Genomic DNA, 20,837 nt, shown 5'->3' with positions numbered 1-20,837 from the left:
CTTTTACCCCACACTGTATTGGCAGGAAGTTAATAGTTAATGTGTGGATTTGATATGCTGTAGAAAAAGACTTGACCAGAGAATATCAGTTTTCTTTCTTTTTTTTTTAACAAATATCTGATTACCAAAATCAAATAGAAATCTGCAATTTCTTAAAATCCCTGCTTTCCTGATGAAACATCTCTGTTTACTAACATTCCCCAAGTACCTGTGCACGTTAGCCATGAAATTCTAACTTCCTTATTTAAGAATACTGTATATTATTTCTAGAGTAAAGATAGTTGACTTGGAGCAGGCATTGGGTGCAGAGGTTAATTCACTGCTTGGGACTTCCACAACCCACATTGGAGTGCCTGGTTCAAGTCCAGGCTCCTCTGCATTGCAACCAGCTTCCTGCTAATGTGCAGCCTGGGAGGCAGCAGAGGATGGCTCAGGTACTGAGTCCCTGCCATCCAAAGGGGTCAAGTTCATTGTTCATGACTTTGATCTGCCCAACCCTAGCTACTGTGGACCTCTGGGGTATGATCCAGTTGGTAGAAGATCTCTCTCTGTCTCTTTCGTTCTGCTTCTCTGCCTTTCAGATATAATGAAAATAAATAAATAAAGAAGATAAATGAAATAGAAGAAATTATGTTTATCTCATGGAATTCCTTTTTTTTTTTCTTTTTTAAGATTTATTTTATTCACTTGAAAGAGTTAGAGAGAGAGAGACAGAGAGAGAGGTCGTCCATCCGCTGGTTCACTCCCCAGATGGTCACAACAGCTGGAGCTGTGCCGATCCAAAGCCAGGAGCCAGGAGCTTCTTCTGGGTCTCCCACGTGGGTGCAGGGGCCCAAGGACTTGGACCATCTTCCACTGCTTTTCCAGGCCATAGCAGAGAGCTGGATCGGAAGAGGGGCAGCCGGGACTAGAACTGGTGCCAATATGGGATGCTGGTGCTTCAGGCCAGGGCATTAACCCGCTGTACCACAGCACCGGCCCCATGGAATTCTTTAGTATCTAATTACTTACAGCCAAAAATATAATCATAATATGGTTTTAAAAAATTGAACTATGTGGAAAGTGTGCAATGACAAGTCAAAGATAGAATTCCTCATCTTTGATCCATCCCACACCCCAGTGATCATTGTGGGTCTGACTGATCTTTGTGTGTCCTGCCAGAATCCATATGGCATTTTGCCTGATATATTACAATGTCATACTTTATGCATATGGAAAAGAAAATTAAGATGTCTTATTTTATGCAAAATTGTGTAACATATACAATACCTAAAATTTTATCTATAGATAAATTTTACTGGAGCAGTGATATATAGTGGGCAAATTATCTATGACTTCCAAATTTTTGAAACTCACACTCATTCCTAGTAAATATAAACTCAAGTTAATGATCTGTGGTCTAAAACAGAGTACATAAAAGAAGACTTGAAATTTGCTGGCCGATGCCGTGGCTCACTAGGCTAATCCTCTGCCTGCAGCGCCGGCACCCCAGGTTCTAGTAGTTGGGGTGCTGGATTCCGACCCGGTTGCCCCTCTTCCAGTCCAGCTCTCTGCTGTGGTCCAGGAGTGCAGTAGAGGGTGTCCCAAGTGCTTGGGCCCTGCACCCGCATGGGAGACCAGGAGGAAGCACCTGGCTCCTGGCTTCGGATCGGCACAGTGCCAGCTGTAGCGGCCATTTGGGGGGGTGAACCAACAGAAGGAAGACCTTTCTCTCTGTCTCTCTCACTCACTGTCTAACTCTGCCTATCAAAAAAATAAAAATTAAAAAAAGGCATTTAAAAAAATAAAATTGCTAAGGTCTAAGATAATATTTAATCAAAATGCACATTGATTCCTCTGTACTTTTTTTTAAAGAACATTTATTTAGGGGCTGGCGCTGTGGCGCAGTGGGTTAATGCCCTGGCCTGAAGCACCAGCATCCCATATGGGCGCCGGTTCAAGACCTGGCTGCTCCACTTCCTGTCCAGCTCTCTGCTATGGCCAGGGAAAGCAGTAGAAGATGGCCCAAGTCCTTGGGCCCCTGCACCCATGTAGGAGACCTGGAAGAAACTCCTGGCTCCTGGCTTCAGATTGGTTCAGCTCCGGCCGTTGCGGCCGTTTGGGGAGTGAACAAGTGGATGGAAGACTTTCTCTCTCTCTCTTTCTGCCTCTCCTCTCTCTGTGTAACTCTGACTTTCAAATAAATAAATAAATCCTTTTTTTAAAAAAAGAACATTTATTTATTTGAAACTCAGAGTGACAAGGGAAAACACAGAGAAATCTTCCATCTGCTAGTTCACATCCCAAACGCCTATAGTTATGGCTGGACCAGGCTGAAGCCAGGAAGTCTGTCCTGGTCTCCCACATGAGTGGCAGGGTCCCAAGCACTTGGACTGTCATTTGCTTCTTTCTAGGTGCATTAGCAGGAAGCTGGATTGGAAGTGGTGCAGCCAGGACTGGAACTGGAATTCTGATAAGGGGGTGCAGTTGTTCCAGGTTGTGGCTTAACCTGCTTCTTCATGACGTCAGCCCCTAATGTTTATTTGTTTTCATTTACTTCAAAGGCAGAGAGAGAGTGAAGGAGAGAAAGAGAGGTTGATTTTCCACGTACCAGTCTACTTCTGAAATGTTTGCAACAGCCAGGGCTGTTCCACGGCAAAGCTAGGAGCCAGAAATTCCAGCTAGGTCTCCAGTGTGGGTAGCAGGGACCCTAGTGCTTGAGTTATTATCTGCTGCTTCCTAAAATACGTTAGCAGGAATATGGATTGCAGGAGGAATAGCTGTTACTCTTTCCATGGACTCAGATATGGAATGTATGCACCCCAGGGAGGGGCTTAACCCTCTGTGCTGCAACGCCCACCCCTTCTCCCTATATCATGATATGATTGGGTACATATGGAGTTGGGAGGAAACTCAAAAAAGGCTCCATATGGTTGTATGGTAAATATAATATGTCTATTTAAAAAAATGTATTATCCAAGTGTGAGCCTTTTGGTGCTTTTGTATGCTTTTATTGCCTTTACAGTTTGTGCCAACCAACCTCATCCCCCTTCTGGGCCTTAAATAAGTGCCTGTTTTGTCTTGCCTACTCCGTTCATGCCATTATCAAGTATAGAAAAAAAAATCCAGCAAAAATGAAAAAGATCTCTGCAGCAGCTTTGGCTTTCCTGTACCTTGGCCTTGCTCTCCATATTTAATTTCTTAGCAAGGTCATAGGTTCTCTCTTCTCTATCCATTTCCTTCCTGATCACCTCATTTCCATGCTCCTACCTGCCCTCTTGCCTGGATTGTTGCAAAAGCTTCCTGATTGGTTTTCCTACTGTCAGGTCTGTCACTGCTTTCCCAGTCATCCTATCCATCTCTCTCGAATTAGTTTTTCTAAAACATAGCTATCACCATGTCGCTCCCCCTCTTCGTGGAGGAACGACACCAAACCCTGCCTAGGCTTCATATCCGAGTCACGGCACCATTATGTCGCTCCCCCTCTTCGTGGAGGAACAACACAGGACCCTGCGCTGTTCTTTTGTCTGCTCGGCCCTCCCGGGGTTTGCTGCTGGTTCTTCCCGGGTTGGCTACCGTCCCTTCCACCTCCGTGGAAGGGCGGTTCCCCCTGCCACATTCCCCACTTCCGCAGGGGAGCGGCACACCGCCGGCTGGCTCTCTCGGGGGCTGCACAGGTGTTCCCTTAGATGTTCCCCTTAGATGTTCCTGGTGCATGTTGTCTCTCTCCTCCTTTATAGTCCTCCTCTGCCAATCCTAACTTGGCTGCCCACACGCCGAGTACGCTGCTCTCCTCCAATCAGGAGCAAGTCCTACAGTTTATTGGCTGAACTGGAGGCAGCTGTGCAGAAGCTGTTTTCTTCTCTTCCAGCGCCATATTGTGGGAGAGCAGATGCATAGAATAAGTCTTAATTCCAGTAACTTAGTCTAGTCCGAGCTGCTCCCCACATCACCAGTTTCTTATTATCTACTGGATTCAATCTAAACCCTTTAGCCAAGATGAAAACAGTTTATGGTACAACCTTGACCTACTTCTCTCATGTTATTTGTCAGTGGTATGCCTTACAGGAACTGGGGAGTCCCAGGATAGGGGTCAAGGAACATGAGCTAGGCACACTGGACTATTCCTTGTTCTTTTAACAAGTTCTGGTTCCTTATTTGATTGCGTGGGTGTCTGCCAGAGCCCAGGCTTAGCCAAACAATAGTTCAACTACCTCCTTCCCTGATGACCACTGGCAAGCTTGGTCTGTCTTTTGTCTGCACCCTCATTTTTTACCATGTTTGTGTATTATATATATTTTAATATTAGATTCACATTTGTCCTGGAACTGAAGAAATTCCTGGAAGGACAGCGGCGTTTTTCTCTCTCTTTTGGAGCAGCCAGGTCTTGAACTGGCGCCCAAATGGGATGCTGGCACTGCAGGTGGTGGCTTTACTCACTATGCCACAGCACCGGCCCCCAAGGCTTGATCATTAAGTAGATTTATCAATATTTATCTGTTATTCAGTGCCAAGTAACACATTCATAAACAAAGCAGATAATCTCTATCTTCATGGAGTTTATATTCTGGTGGGGGAAAACTTGGGTAGGCAGGGTGTTGTGTACAGGGGGTTAAAGCACCAGCTTGGGATGTCTGCTTGCCATGGTGGAGTACTTGGCATCAAGTCCTGCCTCTGCTTTCAATCCAGCTTTTTGCTGTGCACCTACGAATCAGTACACGATGGACGAAATACATGGGTCCTGCCACCCATGTGGGAGACCTGGACGGTTCTGACTTCGGCTTTTTCCAGCCCTGGCTGATGCAGGCATTTGGAGAGTGAACCAGAAGATGAAAATGCTCTCTCTCTCTCTTTCTCTTCCTTTTTGTCACTCTGCCTTTCAAAGAAAAACAAAGAAAAATCATTTCGGGGTCAGGTGTTTGGTATAGTGGTTAAGATGCTTCTTGAGATGCCCGTATCCCATCCACTGCCTGGGTTCATGTCCTGGCCCCACTCTTGATTCCAGCTTCCTGTTTAATACACACCTGGGAGGCAGCAGTAATGACTCAAGCACTGAGGCCCTGCCACCCATGTGGGAGACATGGATTGAGTTGTAGAACCCTGGTTTCAGCCTGGGCCTGTTTGGGGAATGAACCAATGTGTGAAAAATCTCTTTTTGATCGTCTGGCTTTCAAATAAATAAAGTTAAAATATTTCACACATAAATAAATAAATAAGTGTATATATGAGTGGCTGCAAAATGCTTTGAAAAAATTTAAAGCAGAAGAAAGAGGGTGAATTGTGGTAGAGATGAGGGTATAGTGGATGGTGAATTTAGATATAGCAGCTGGTAAAAGCCTCTAGGGGAAGGTGGCATTTGTGTAAAGACTTTAAGGACTAGGAGGGAAGGGGAAGTTACACAGAATATCTAAGGGGAAAAGCAGTACGAGCAGAGGAACAGCTGTGCAAAGGCCTTGAGGGGAAGGGTGCTTGGTTTGCACATTTGTTTTAAGATGTATTTATGTATGTGAAAGGCAGAGAGAGAGAGAGAGAGAGAGAGAATCCACTAATGACCTCTCCAGATGTCCAGGATACCCTGGCCAAAGCAGGAGCAGGGACTCCATCCAGGTCTCCCACTTAGGTGACAGGGGTTCAGGTACTTGGGCCATCATCTGCTGCCTCCCAGAGCTTTAGCAGGAAGCTGGTCAGGAGGAAGGAAGCAGAGACAGAGGCCATACTCAACCCCAGGCAGGTATCGGAAGCAAGGCCTTAAGCTGCCCTGCTACAACACTTGCCCCAGGTGCTTGGTGTTTGGAGCAACCACACAGCAGCCAGAGCGACTGAAGGAGTGAACGGAGTCCCAGTTGAGGTCAGAGATGCACAGGAGGAATTCACTGGACCATTCCCAATGGGACTTCTTCTGTGTGAAACTGGAAGCCATCAAAGGATTTTGGGAAGAGGAATGATAAAATTTGTTTCAGGTTTTAGAATTACTTTGATTGCTATGTGGAGAACAGACAGCAGGGGGCAAGAGAAGGCAAGAAGACAAATTGGGAAATTAATCAAGGTTTATGGGAGGATGGCATTGCTACTCACTGAAGAACTGGAAGGCTGCAGGAATAGCATGTTTGACAAAGAAAATCGGGAATTTAGTTTGTTTTGTTTTTGGGAATTTAGTTTTGAGTATGATAAATATGTGCTAGTTACACACACAGATGGAGATGTTGTAGATGTGAATCATCGGCGTTGAAGAGTGGGAAGGGATGACTGGATATGGAGAGTTGGCAGCAGCAGATAGGTGGTGTTTAAAACAATGAGGTTGGGGGCCAGCACTGTGGCATATGGGCCAGCATCCCATATGGACACCAGTTCATGTCTTGGCTGCTCCTCTTCAGATCCAGCTCTCTGCTCATGGCCTTTCCCCATATCTCCTGAACCCACGTGGGAGATCCAGAAAAAGCTCCTGGATCCTGGCTTCATTATGGCCATTTGGGGCCGTTTGGGGAGTGAACCAGTGGAGGGAGATTTTTCTCTCTGTAGCTCTGCCTCTCAAATAAATAAATAAAATCTTAAAAACAAACAAACCCAAGACTGGGTGAAACTCCTGAGAGTGAGTGTTATTACAGGAGAGATACACAGACTGAGCTCTGTGACATGAGAATTTGTGCAGGCTAAATGAAGTAGGAATCATTTTTCAGACATAATGTAAATCAACTTTCATTTTTTTTTTCAAAGAGTTTTTAATTTGTTTGAAAGGCAGAGGCAGAGAGAGAGAAAGTCTTTTTTTTTTTTTTTTGACAGGCAGAGTGGATAGTGAGAGAGAGACAGAGAGAAAGGTCTTCCCTTTGCCGTTGGTTCACCCTCCAATGGCTGCCGCAGCCAGCGCACTGCGCTGATCCGATGGCAGGAGCCAGGTACTTATCCTGGTCTCCCATGGGGTGCAGGGCCCAAGCACTTGGGCCATCCTCCACTGCACTCCTGGTCCATAGCAGAGAGCTGGCCTGGAAGAGGGGCAACCGGGACAGAATCCGGCGCCCGGACCGGGACTAGAACCCGGTGTGCCGGCGCCGCAAGGCGGAGGATTAGCCTAGTGAGCCGCGGTGCCGGCCAAGAGAGAAAGTCTTATATTCACTGCTTCACTCCCCCAGTGGTCGTAATGGCTGGAGCTGGGCCAGTCTGAAGACAGGAGCCAGGAGTTTCTTCCAGGTCTTCCACGCGGGTGCAGGGGCCCAAGGACTTTCCCAGGCCATAGCAGAGAGCTGGATCGGAAGTGGAGCAGCCGGGACTTGAACTGGCACCCATATGGGATGCTGGCACTGCAGGCAGCGGCTTTACCCACTACACCATAGCGCCAGCCCCAATAGATACTTTTAAAAAAGATTTATGAGTTGGCTGGCGCCGCAGCTCACTTGGCTAATCCTCCACCAGCGGCACCGGCACCCCGGGTTCTAGTCATGGTTGGGGCGCTGGGGTCTGTCCTGGTTGCTCCTCTTCCAGTCCAGCTCTCTGCTGTGGCCAGGGAGTGCAGTGGAGGATGGCCCAAGTACTTGGGCCCTGCACCCCATGGGAGACCAGGAAGGGGCACCTGGCTCCTGGCTTTGGATCGGTGCAGCACGCCAGCTGTAGCAACCATTTGGGGGGTGAACCAACGGAAGGAAGACCTTTCTCTCTGTCTATCTCTCTCTGTCTAACTCTACCTGTCAAAATAAATAAATAAATAAAGATTTATGTGGGGCCGGCCTGTGGTATAGTAGGTTAAGCTGTTGCATGCAGCACCAGCATCCCATATAGGCACCGGTTTGAATCCCCACTGTTCTGCTTCCGATCCAGTTCCTTGCTAATGTGTCTGGGAAAGCAGTAGAGGATGGCCCAAGTGTTTGGGCCCCTGCTCCCATGTGGAAGACCCAGAAGGGTCTCCTGGCTTTGGCCTGGCCCAGCCCTGGCCATTGCAGCCATTTTGAATGTGAACCAGTGGGTGGAAAACCTGTCTCTCAGTCTCTCCCCCTCTCTCTAACTCTGCCTTTGAAATAAATAAAATAAATCTTCTAAAAAAATTATTTATTTAAAGGCAGAGAAAAAGAGAGAGAGAAGGACAGAGGGAGGGAGAGAGATTTTTTCCTTTCACTGGTTCACTCCCTAAGTGGCTGCAACAGCTATGTCTGGGCCAGGCTGAATCTAGGAGCCAAGGACTCCATCCTGACCTCCCACATGGGTAGCAAGGGCCTAAATACTTGGACCATCTTCTGTGGCTTCCTAGGTGCCCTAGGAGGAGCTGGATCAGAAACAGAGCAGCTGCCGCTCCAAGGGGGCATCCCAAGTGGTGGCTTAACCTGCTGTACCACAACACAGGGCCCTGCAATAGAGTCTTAGGTTTTATATCTCACCTAGCCGTTAAGATGCCACTTAGGACTTCCCATAGAGAATGCCTGCATGTGAGTCTCAGCTCCACGCCTGATTCTAGCTTCCAGCCAGTGCACAACCTGGTAGGCATCAGGTGATGGGTCAGTGTCACCCTCCTAGGAGATCCCGGATGAATTTCAGCTTCAGCTCTGCCCAGCCCTAGCTGTTACTGGTATTTGGGGAATGCACCAGAGGATGACAGACCACTCTTTATTTTTCTTTTCTTTTCTTTTTTTAATATTTATTTTATTTATTTGAAAGAGTTACAGAGAGAGAGAGAGAGAGAGAGAGAGGTCTTCCATCCGCTGGTTCACTCCCCAGCTGGCTGCAACAGCTGGAGCTGCACCGATACGAAGCCAGGAGCCAGGAGCTTCTTCCAGGTCTCCCACGTGGGTGCAGGGGCCCAAGGACTTGGGCATCTTCTACTGCTTTCCCAGGCCACAGCAGAGAGCTGGATCAGAAGTGGAGCAGCCGGGACTAGGACTGGCGCCCATATGGGATGCCGGTGATTCAGGCCAGGGCTTTAACCTGCTGCGCCACAGAGCCGGCTCCGGACCACTCTTTTAAATAAATAAATAATTGAAAAAGGAAAAGAAATAGAGCCTTGTAGGGCAGCAGGACAAGGGAGAAGAAATTACAGGTTCCTAAGACTTGGGTGGGGGCAGTCTTGGGGTCGGTAGAGTACAGCTCAGCAGAATTTCAGAACTAAGCAGAAGACACAAACACAATGGCAGAGCTGTTTGTGTTAAGGGTCCCAGGTAAAAGAATAACCTGGCTTAGCAATTTGGAGATGGGGTGGAGTGGGCAGAGGTCCTAAGGATGGACCAGAAGCTTAATGGAAATTTAGGCAGGGCAGAAACTGAGGTTCAGGGACCAGCTCTGAGAAGCCAGAGCAATTAGGTGGGAAATGGGAGCAAGTTCAGAGATGCCTGGAGTGGGTGAGGTGCCCTAACGTGGTTATAAAAGAGTGCATTTTAGCCCTGTGCAGGTTAGCGGCTAATATAGGTCAATGTTCGAAGGAGAATTTTCCGAGGCAGTTGACTTCGATGGGGCCCTCCCGCAGACCATCCTTCTCTCCCTCAGTCAGCACAGAAGGGGTCTGCAAAAGGAAGCAGGCAGTAGGGGGTTTGGGGACGCCCCCTACGGAGCTCTCGCCTCGTCGGTCACCCCGCTCCTCCCGGAGCACTTCCGGCCGCGACCCAGGCCCCGCCCCACGGTCACGCCATCAACACGCGCCGCGCCGCGCCGCGCCGCCCTGCTTGGTGTATTCGGCCCCGCCCGCGCGGCGGTCGGCACCCTGGCACAGCCAGTTCTTGTCATGGTCCTGGCTTGTGCTTTGTGAGTTGGCAACCGCAGTTCCCGACGCGGCCCTTTCCTGATGGCGGCAGCCGCGGCGGCCCTGGCAGCGGCCGACCCCCCTCCCGCAATGCCGCAGGCGGCAGGGGCTGGAGGGTCCACCGCCCGCCGAGACTTCTATTGGCTGCGCTCCTTCCTGGCCGGAGGTGGGTGTCCGTCCGCAGGACCTGGTCGCCGGGGCAGGGTCGCGGGCAGGGCAGTTGCAAGCATATGCTACAGTGCCCTGCTGAAACCTCTTTCTAGTGATAGTCACCTAGCTGGTGACAGCCGGGTCCTGGGGAGCGGGCCTTGGGCTGTCGTGGGAGAAGCCGGGCAGGTGGAAGGACTGAACTAGAAGAGTGTCCTTCAGGGTTGGGACCGCGTAGAAAGACCCCAGGTTTTAACGCAACCCGCTGGATACCTCTTCGTTTTACAAAGACCGTAGGTGACCAAATGTAGAATTGGATTTCACTGTTTGCTTATAGGAAAACAATTACTAGGGGTTAGCTTTTTAAAGATGACTGGAAAGCTTTGTTAAACTTTACAGCCAAATCTGCTTCCGGTGATTCTCTTTAAACTGTTTTAAACTGCCAGAACTACTTGACAAGCTCGGCTGTTAGTATGACTGTGGAGCCACAGGTTCCTGTGCTTTCTGCCTACTTATAAAGACACCTTTAAATCTTTTCAGAGATATTTATTTTTATTTGTTTGAAAAGTAGAGCAACAAAGAGAGATCTTCCATCCGCTGATTCACTCACCACATGCCTATAACTAGCAGGGCTGTGCCAGGCCAAAGCTAGAAGCCGCGAACTCCATCCAGGTCTCTCAAGTGGGAGTCACCTGCTGATTCCCTGGATTGGAAGAGGAAGAACGAGAACTGCAACCAGCACTTTTATACTGGCTGTGGGCATGCTAAGCAGCGGCTTAACCTGCTTTGTGCCACAGTTCTTTTCCCAAGAGATGTTTCAATCTTTGCATTCCCATAATTGCTTGTCTGAATTGTCATCACTTAATTAAGGCTGGAAATTTTAAAAGTCTTACATTATGAGGACTTACAGAAAGTAAGATTTGTAGACTGTAACACCAGTATACCTGGATGTTGTTCCAGGCTCGTGGCTTTGATGTGCCCAGCCTTGGCTGTCGGTTTGGGGAGTGAACCAGCAGATGTAAGATCTCTCGCTTTCTCCCTCTCTCCCCCCTTTTCTTTGTCACTCTGCATTTCAAATACAAATAAATGAATCTTGTAAAAATTGGTGATTTTTTTCTTCTGAGAAAAAGGACATTCATTCCTGCCAGGAATATTGGAGTGCCAGCTATGTGCCTGCTTTGTGCTTGGTATACATCACAGAACAAAATAAAGATGTGTGTCCTCCTGGAATTCACATTGCTTGGGGAATTGTGGGGAGAAAGACAGTAAACAAAATTAAAAAGTTATATTGTATGCTAGAAAGTGGTGAATGCCCAAGAAGCAGTGAAAGGGAGAGCATGCAGAGATGTGAAGTGGGGTATGTGCAGGATTAAAAAGGATGCAAACACTTGAGGATGCAAGGGAGTTTAGCAAATTGATGTCTAAGGGGGAGCATTGCAGGTGGAGTGTAAAGCTAGAGCAAAACCTGCAAAGCTAGAGAAGGCCTGGTCTGTTCAAAGCATAACAGCAAGACCTATGACTCAGGCAAGTGTTGATCAAAGGACATTAGAGGCCAGAAGCGCAGCTCACTAGGCTAATCCTCCGCCTTACGGCGCCGGCACACCAGGTTCTAGTCCTGGTCGGGGTGCCGGATTCTGTCCCGGTTGCCCCTCTTCCAGGCCAGTTCTCTGCTGTGGCCTGGGAAGGCAGTGGACCCCATGGGAGACCAGGATAAGTACCTGGCTCCTGCCATTGAATCAGCGCGGTAAGCCAGCCGCAGCGCGCCAGCCGCGGCGGCCATTGGAGGGTGAACCAACGGCAAAGGAAGACCTTTCTCTCTGTCTCTCTCTCTCACTGTCCACTCTGCCTGTAAAAAAAAAAAAAAAAAAAAAAAAAAAAAAAGACATTAGCGCCGGCACTGTGGCTCACTTGGTTAATCCTCCGCCTGTGGCGCCAGCATCCCATATGGGCACCGGGTTCTAGTCCTGGTTGCTCCTTTTCCAATCCAGCTCTCTGCTGTGGCCCAGGAAGGCAGTGGAGGATGGCCCAAGTGCTTGGGCACCTGCACCCGCATGGGAGAGCGGGAGGAAGCACCTGGCTCCTGGTTTTGGATTGGCGTAGTGACTGCCGTAGCAGCCATTTGGGGGGTGAACCAACGGAGGGAAGGCCTTTCTGTCTCTCTATCGCTGTCTAACTCTGTTGAGTTAATAAAAAAAAAAAAAGAAAAAAGAAAAGAAAAAAAAAAGGAGATCAGAGAAAGGGAAGCCAAAAAGGAGTATACCTTGTATACCATTATAAAGATTCTTTTGGGGCCTGCGTTTTGGCATAATGGCTTAAGCTGCTGCTTGCAATGCCAGCATCCCATACAGGCACTGATTCTAGTCCCTGCTGCCTTTCTTTTTATTTTTTATAGGCAGAGTGGACAGCGAGAGAGAGAGAGAGAGAGAAGGGTCTTCCTTTTGCCGTTGGTTCACCCTCCAATGGCCGCTGCGGCAGGCGCGCTGCAGCCGGCGCATGGCGCTGATCCGAAGGCAAGAGCCAGGTGCTTCTCCTGGTCTCCCATGCGGGTGCAGGGCCCAAGTACTTGGGCCATCCTCCACTGCACTCCCAGGCTACAGCAGAGAGCTGGCCTGGAAGAGGGGCAACCGGGACAGAATCCGGCGCCCCGACCGGGACTAGAACCCCGTGTGCCCCGGTGTGCTGGCTCTGCAAGGTGGAGGATTAGCCTATTGAGCCGTGGCGCCGGCCCATGCTGACTTGCTTCTGATTCAGCTCCCTGCTGATGTGCCTGGGAAAACTGCAAAGGGTGGCCCAAGTACTTGGGCCCCTAAACCCACATGGGAGACCCAGATGACGCTCTTGGCTCCTGGTTCCAGGCTTTGGCCTCACTCAGCCCAGGCGTTTGCAGCCATTTGGGGAATGAACCAGCAGATGCCAGATCTCGGTCTCTCCCTCTCTCTGCCTTTCAAATAAATATTTTAAAAAATGTATTTTATTTTTAAAAAGATTTATTTTATTTATTTGAAAGGTAGAGTGTCAGACAGGAAAAGACAGAGATCTTCCAATTGCTGGTTCACTCCCCAGATGTCTGCAACAGCCAGGATTGGGCCAGGAGTCATATCCATCCCACTTTCCAACTTGGACAACAGGGGCCCAAGTACTTGGGCCAGTCTCCAGTGCCTCTCAGATGCATTAGCAGGAAACTGGATCAGAAGTGAAGCAGCAGGAACTGGTGTTGTAGTGTGGCTGGTAAAGCCACTGCCTGTGTAATACCAGCATCCCATGTGGGCGCTGGTTCAAGTAATGGCTGCTCCATTTCTGATCTAGCTCCCTGCCCATGCACTAGGGAAAGCCACAGAGGATGACCCAAGTGCCTGGGCCCCTGCATCAAATAGGAGACCTGGAAGAAGCTCCTGGCTTCTGGCTTCATCCTGGCTCAGCCCTGGCTGCTGTAGCCATTTTGGGAGTGAATCAGCAGATGGAAGACCTCTCTCTCTGTCTCTGCCTCTCCCTCAGTAACACTATCTCTCAAATAGATAAAATAAATTTTTTTTTTTTTTTAAAGAGAAGCAGCAGAACTTGGGATGTCGCCATCACAAGGGGTGGATTAACTCACTGCAATACAACGCCTACCACCCCTGTTATAAAAATGTTATTATTGGAGTACCTTCCATGGTGGTTGTTGGGAAGAGATCAGAGTTCATTTTTGGACATATTAAACTTTGTGATGTTGATTAAACACTGAACTAGTGTTTTGGGAGTGTGGAAATGATAGTAACTGGGACTTTTATGTACTTATGCTGGTAGGAAACCACTTTGAGGAACTGGTTGGTAACTAACTATAAATACATTGATCATTTATATGACATATGATCTAGTGGTTCCAAGATATATACCAACGTATATATATTTCTTTTTTCTTACATAGTAAATACAGTAAATAATATCTTTAAAAAAAAAAAGTCACCGGCGCCGTGGCACACTAGGCTAATCCTCCGCCTTGCGGCGCCGGCACACCGGGTTCTAGTCCCGGTCGGGGCGCCAGATTCTGTCCTGGTTGCCCCTCTTCCAGGCCAGCTCTCTGCTGTGGCCAGGGAGTGCAGTGGAGGATGGCCCAAGTACTTGGGCCCTGCACCCCATGGGAGACCAGGATAAGTACCTGGCTCCTGCCATCGGATCAGCGCGGTGCGCTGGCCGCAGCGCGCCAGCCGTGGCGGCCATTGGAGGGTGAACCAATGGCAAAGGAAGACCTTTCTCTCTGTCTCTCTCTCTCTGTCCACTCTGCCTGTCCAAAAAAAAAAAAACGTCTGGAGGGACTGGTTGTGGGGAGCAACTCGGACTAGACTGTTACTGGAATTAAGACTTATTCTATGCATCTGCTCTCCCACAATATGGCGCTGAGAAGGGAGTAACAACTTCTACGCAGCTGCCTCTCACCAACTTGAGTGATGACCTGCAGGAGCTGATCCTGCTCCTGATTGGAGGAGAGCAGTGTACTCGGCGTGTGGGTAGCAGAGTTGGGATTGGTGGAAGAGGACTATAAAGGAGGAGAGAGACAACATGCACCAGGAACATCTAAGGGGAACACCTGAGCAGTCCCCAAGAGAGCCAGCCGGCGGTGTGCCGCTCCCCCGCGGAAGTGGGGAAAGTGGCAGGGGGAACCGCCCTTCCACGGAGGTGGAAGGGTCGGTAGCCAACCCGGGAAGAATCAGCAGCAAACCCGGGGAGGGCCGAGCAGACAAAAGAACAGCGCAGGGTCCTGTGTCGTTCCTCCGCGAAGAGGGGGAGCGACATAATGGTGCCGTGACTCGGATATGAAGCCTAGGCAGGGTTTAGTGTCGTTCCTCTGCGAAGAGGGGGAGCGACATAATGGTGCTGTGACTCAGATAGGAAACCTAGGAGGGAAGAAGCGGGAAGAAACGGGAAGAAGTGGGAAAATACCGGAGAGAGAGACTAGCAAAGAGCCTAGGGAAAAGCCGGACGGAAAAGGTGCCGGAAGAAGCTATCGAAAGCCTAGACATAGACTCGGATATGGACTGTGGGAAAGAAGTTAGGATTGAAAGCTAGGATTGAAAGTGAAAGTGAAACCAAGAAGAAACTTAGACTCGGATGCAGACTATGGCGGGGAAGCTAGGAGATTAAAAGCGAAAGTGAAACCTAGAAGAAACTTAGACTTGGATACGGACTGTGGGGAGAAGCCAGGAGAAATGAGAGGGGAATATTGTTGGAAGAAAAGTTAGGAAACATACCGGGTAGAGAAAAATGTTAGGGAGGATGAAGCCGCGGGGGCAGGCTGAGGTGGAGACGGAAGCTAGCTTGGGGTTCGTCAAGTCAGCCCGGGGAGCAAAAGGCGAAAAGCTAAAACCAGAGGCGGAGATGCGTAAGCTAGGTTGGAATCCTTCAGATTAGCCCGGGGAGCAAAAGACGGGAAGCCAAACCGAAGCGGAGACGTGAGCCAGGTTGAATTCGCCAGGTTAGCCCAGGGAACTTAGATTGAATACCGGTGGCGGAAACGTGAACTAGGCTGTGTGATTCGCGGAAGCCGCCGCGCGCAGAGAGAGCGCGCAGGGCACAAGTGGGGAGAGCGCACGGGGGCGAATAGATAGGGAATGCAGGGCTAGTGCGAAGGCCGTGGTGCAGGCGCGAAGGGCACGGAGACCGCGGAGTGCTTGCGAAGCCGGGAAGCCGCCGCGGGGCGAGGCACCGAGAAGCTGCCTCGGGGCGGGCGCCGGGAAGCCGCGGGGATAAGAGAAACAGAAGTTTAGAAGTAAAATGAGAGAAATAGGAATGCTGGCAGATAGAAGTGAAATAGGAGAAATAGGAATGCCCGGAGATAGAGAAATAGAGAAAAATAAGGCCTCCCCACAACATGGCAATGAGAGGGCTTGGATTCGGTCTGCCTGATTAGTAAGACGATAAGCACCTGCAGGCAGTATGCGCTGCAGGTCACCTAAGAAAGGCATGAATCAACATCAATAAGTCTCCCCACAATACGGCACTGAGAAGGCTTGGATTCGGTTTGCCTGATTGGTAGGGCTTGTAAGCACCTGCAGACAGTTCTAGCAGAGCAGAGCATGCACTGCAGGGCACCGAACTCAGGCACGCATCAGCGCCTAAAAACCTCCTCACAACATGGCGAAGAGAGGACCCGGATTCGGTTTGTCTGATTGGTAGGGCTTGTAAGCACCTGTGGGCAACTCTAGCAAGCAGAGCAGAGTGTGTGCCGCGGGGCACCGAAGACAGGCGCGTTTCAACGCCAAAAATAAAAAGAAAGGGGGATCTGTGGGGAGCAACTCGGACTAGACTAAGTTACTGGAATTAAGACTTATTCTATGCATCTGCTCTCCCACAATATGGCGCTGAGAAGGGAGAAACAGCTTCTACACAGCTGCCTCCAGTTCAACCAATAAACAGCAGGACCTGCTCCTGATTGGAGGAGAGCAGCGTCCTCGGCGTGTGGGTAGCAGAGTTGGGATTGGTGGAAGAGGACTATAAAGGAGGAGAGAGACAACATGCACCAGGAACATCTAAGGGGAACACCTGAGCAGCCCCCAAGAGAGCCGGCTGGCGGAGTGCCGCTCCCCCGCGGAAGTGGGGAAAGTGGCAGGGGGAACCGCCCTTCCACGGAGGTGGAAGGGTCGGTAGCCAACCCGGGAAGAACCAGCAGCAAACCCGGGGAGGGCCGAGCAGACAAAAGAACAGCGCAGGGTCCTGTGTCGTTCCTCCGCGAAGAGGGGGAGCCACATAATGGTGCCGTGACTCGGATATGAAGCCTAGGCAGGGTTTAGTGTCGTTCCTCTGCGAAGAGGGGGAGCAACATAATGGTGCTGTGACTCGGATATGAAGCCTAGGCAGGGTTTAGTGTCTGCGAAGAGGGGGAGCGACAACTGGTATTGTGGTGTAGTGGGTTAAGCTGCTGTCTGCCACACCAGCATCCCATATGAGCACTGATTCCAGTCCCCATTAATCTACTTTGATCCAGTTTCCTGCTAATGAGCCTGGGAAAGCAGTAGAAGATGGCCCAAATCTTTGGGACCCTGCACCCGTGTGGAAGATCTGGATGAAGCTCCTGGCTTCTGCCTCGCCCAGTCCTTTGCATTGCAGCTGTTTAGGGAGTGAACCAGTGGATAGAAGATCTCTCTCTATATATATCTCTGTCTTTCCATTCCTCTCTGTAACTCTGACTTCCAAGTAAACAAAAACAAAATCTGTAAACATTTGTTTGAAAATGGAATTAAAACATGAATTAAAAATACTATCCTTTCTAAATATAGGTTTAAAAAGTTGGAAGAGTGGTTGATTACCTCTGAGAATGAGGGGCAGATGGTGATTTGGGGAGTGTAGGAGAGCGGCTTCTGGACACCTTTTTCTTGACCTGGGTGTCCTTACTTGGGTGTGTTCCTTTGCAGTAATTTCATGCATGAAATGACATTCTTAAAATTTGTGCAGTGTTCTGTTTCCAACTTATACTTCAGTACAAAATAGCTATTGTAAGGGGGAAAGGAATTGGAGACAGAAAGTATAGGATACACTCAAAGGACTCTTGATTCAGCTGTTTGTTTTTTTGACAGTTACAGAGTTTTTCTTAAAAAGGATTACTGAAATATAACTTACTTACTTGTTTTTAACTCTATAAAGAAATGAGGTTTATTTAGCTCACAGTTCTGAAGGTTTGTGGGCATGGTTCTGTCATCCTGGCAAGGACCTTCTGGCTATATCACAACATAGTGGATAGCACCATGGTGAGAGTGCTGGGGAGAGGGAGGACTTACATGGTGAGACAGGAAGCCAGAGAGTTTTGGTGGGGGCGGGGAGGGGCTGGCTTTTTTTTTTTTTTTAAGGATTTATTTATTTAGGGGCCAGCATCATGGTATAGTGGGTAAAGCTGCCGATTGTGATGCCGGTTCGAGTCCCGGTTGCTCCACTTCCAATCCAACTCCCTGCTAATGGCCTGGGAAAAGCAGAAGAAGATGGCCCAAGTCTTTGGGCTCCTGCCACCCATGTGGGAGACCCAGTTGAAGTTCCAGACCTCTGGCTTCAGCCTGCCCCATCCCTAGTGGCCATCTGGGGAGTGAATCAGCAGATGGAAGATTTCTCTCTCTCTCTCTCTAACTCTGACTTTCAAAATAAATAAATATTTTAAGAATATTTACTTATTTGAAAGGAACAGTGAGAAAGAGATTTATCTGTTGATCTTCCATCTGCTTGTTCATTCCCCATATGGCTGCAACAGCCATGGCTGGGCCAGGCTGAAGCTGGGAGCCTGAATCCCATCTGGGGCTCCCATGTGTATGGTAGGGGCCGAAGTATTCATGCCACCTGCTGCTGCTTTCCCAAATGCATTAGCAGAGAGCTGGATTGGGAGTGAAGCAGCTCAGTCTTGAACCTGTGCTCCAATGTGGGATACTAGCATTGCAAGTGGTGGCTTAACCTGCTGAGCTACAATACCTGCCCCCAGACAATCTGCTCTCATGGAAACTCATCAGGGAGTTGAGGGACTTACATTAATGCCTTCTGAGAGTAGAGCCCCCAAGACCTAATCACCAGCCAGCAGCTTTCATCTCTTAAATATGAAATATACACACAGTAGAATCCACTCATCTTAAGTATATAGTTAAATGTGTTTTGAAACATGTTGTATAATGACCACCAAAGTCAAGATATAGAATAGTTCATCACCCCAAAATGTTTCCACCTCTCTTTGTAAAAGTCATTCTCCCTTTATCTCAGCCCCTGACAACCACTGATTTGGTTTTTTTTTTTTTTCCCTCAGTAGTCTTGTCTTTTCTAGGGTGTTATATAAATGGAATCATACAATATGTAATATTTTGATTGTGGCTTTCTTAGCTAAAGGAATTTGAGATGCATCCATGTTGCATTTATCAGTAGTAAATTCCTTTTCAACCAGTGATCATTATTCCTTTGTGTGGATGTACCAGTTTTCATCTGTTGATGAAAATTTTGTTTATATTTTTTGGCTATTTTAATAAAGTGATTACAAGAAGTTGCATACAGATCTTTATATGGGTGTGTGTGTGTATGTGTGTGTGTGTTTGTATGTTTTTAACTTATTTGAAAGGTGGAGAGACAAAGAGAAAGCTAGGAATACACAAAAGTGATCTCTCATCTGCTGGTTCATTCTCCAAATGCTTGCAACAGCCAGGGCTGAGTGAAAGAGTCCAGAACTCAGTCAAGGTCTCTCACATTGGTGGCAGGGGCCCAAGTACTTGAGCTGTCACCTGCTAACAGGAAGTTAGAATCAGGAGATGAGCCTTCATTATGGTTTGGGGGCATACTAAGTAATGTCTTATGTCTTAACTGCTAGGCCAAATGCCCACCTGGATGGTTTAGTCTTAAGAATTATTAGAGGGGCCAGCCCTGTGGTGCAGTAGGTTAAAGCCCCAGCCTACAGTGCTGGCATTCCATATGGGTACCTGCTGCTCCACCTCTGATCCAGCTCCCTGCTAATGTGCCTGGGAAAGCAGCAGAGGATGGCCCAGGTCCTTGGGCCCTGGGCCAAGGAGACCTGGAGGAAGCTCCTGGCTCCTGGTTTTAGATCAGCCTAGCCCTGGCAGTTGTGGCCATTTGAGGAGTGAACCAGGGAATGGAAGATCTCTCTCTTTCTCTTTTTCTCTACCTGTCTCTATGACTCTGCCTTTCAAATAAGTAAAACAAATCTTAACGAAACAAAAACAAAAAAAATCACTGGACATTTCATCCTATATCAGGTGCCTGGGTTCAATTCCTGGACCCACTTCTAACTCCAATTTCTGCTAACACAAATCCTGAGAGGCAGCAGGACCTAAATAATTGGGTCCCTGCCACCCACATGGGAATCCTGGATTGCATTCTCAGCTCTTATATATTTGGGGAGTGAACAAGCAGGTGGGATATCACTCTCTAAATAAATAAATAAATAAATAAAACTTCAAACGGGTTTAAAAGAAAAAAGATTGTTATATGTTTAACTTTATAAGAAACTGCAAAACTATTTTCCGAAGTGTGTGTCCCATTTTGTATTCCTGCTGCCTTTCAGCACTTGTTACTGAGCTATCTATTTGTGCTCATTAGTTTGCATTTTCAGAGCATCTTTTCACATGCATATCGGCCATCTGGTCTCTGGTTAGGTGCTGGTTCAAATTTGGGGGATTTATATACTTTGAAAAGTATGTAGGAGTTCTAGGCCCAAATGAAAAGTTAGCATTAATCAAGTTATTTAAATGCTCTGTGCCTCAGTTTCTCTGTCCTTAAAATAGAATACTTAGAGTAACTACCTTAAAGGATTGTTGTAATGCCTACAGTTCAATCTCTTAGCCTATTGCCTGGTACGAAGTAAAACTCAATACTTATAACTATTACTGTTAACAGTGAGTGACCTTGGGAAAATCTCATAACTTTAGTTGTTCACAGTTAAAAGGAAGATAAAAGCTACTTGACCTAGCTCAGTAGACTGTTCAAATGATTGAAATCTAAGGTAGTGTGAAAACAAGTTAAGATACTGGTAAAGGAAACTGCTTACTGAAAGCATTCCAAAAATTTTTATTCTACGTTTAATTCATACGTAAGTAACTAACAAGATACTAGAACAAAAGAGTCTGATAGCAAATAAAAAATATTTTTAGTTTATCCTCAGTTTTGGGTGTGTATGGTTGTAACTGCAAGGTGTCTGGTGTGTAACAGATCTTCCCAGGCAGATGAATCGATTAATTCACAGGCTTTTATTGGGGTTCCGCTCCCGGGTGAGGTTCACTGGTCCCAACAGAGCAACAGTGGGGATGGGGGAGGCACAGGAGAAGTCAGAGATTGGGAGAGCTCCTTTTATAGATTCAGGGCTTGGGAGTTAAAGGTTGAGGCGGGTCTGATCCTCATTGGTTGACCTTTAGGCACCCGCAGGGACCTTGACAAGGACTTTCTTCCCAGGAAGTAGGCCTCTCCCTCCTTGCGGATCCCAAAGCTACCAGTAACTTCTATTAGTTCAGACAAGAAAAGTTTGATAACAAATTATATGTGGATATAA

The 20,837-nt window shown here is 48.1% G+C and overlaps 1 protein-coding gene across 3 annotated transcripts in view; it reads left to right on the top strand.

Moving 5' to 3' along the window:
• The first annotated feature begins 9,589 nt into the window (after positions 1–9,589).
• Positions 9,590–20,837, top strand: part of SLC25A16 (solute carrier family 25 member 16) — a 65,081-nt gene continuing 53,833 nt past the window's right edge. For 2 of the 3 annotated variants that reach the window (XR_016222219.1, XM_002718453.6), the window contains exon 1: positions 9,590–9,860. Coding sequence is in view for 1 of the 3 variants with exons in the window: in XM_002718453.6 (XP_002718499.1) it covers positions 9,737–9,860 (124 nt within the window). In the remaining 2 variants the exon portion in view is untranslated. The remainder of the gene's footprint in view (positions 9,861–20,837) is intronic. The other variant, XM_089314950.1, reaches the window with a different exon arrangement.

The sequence above is a fragment of the Oryctolagus cuniculus genome, chromosome 15 (genome assembly GCF_051225735.1).
Source record: "Oryctolagus cuniculus isolate XC-2025 breed Fujian yellow rabbit chromosome 15, ASM5122573v1, whole genome shotgun sequence".
Classification (NCBI taxonomy): domain Eukaryota; kingdom Metazoa; phylum Chordata; class Mammalia; order Lagomorpha; family Leporidae; genus Oryctolagus; species Oryctolagus cuniculus.
This window is presented reverse-complemented; position numbering and strand designations above follow the sequence as displayed.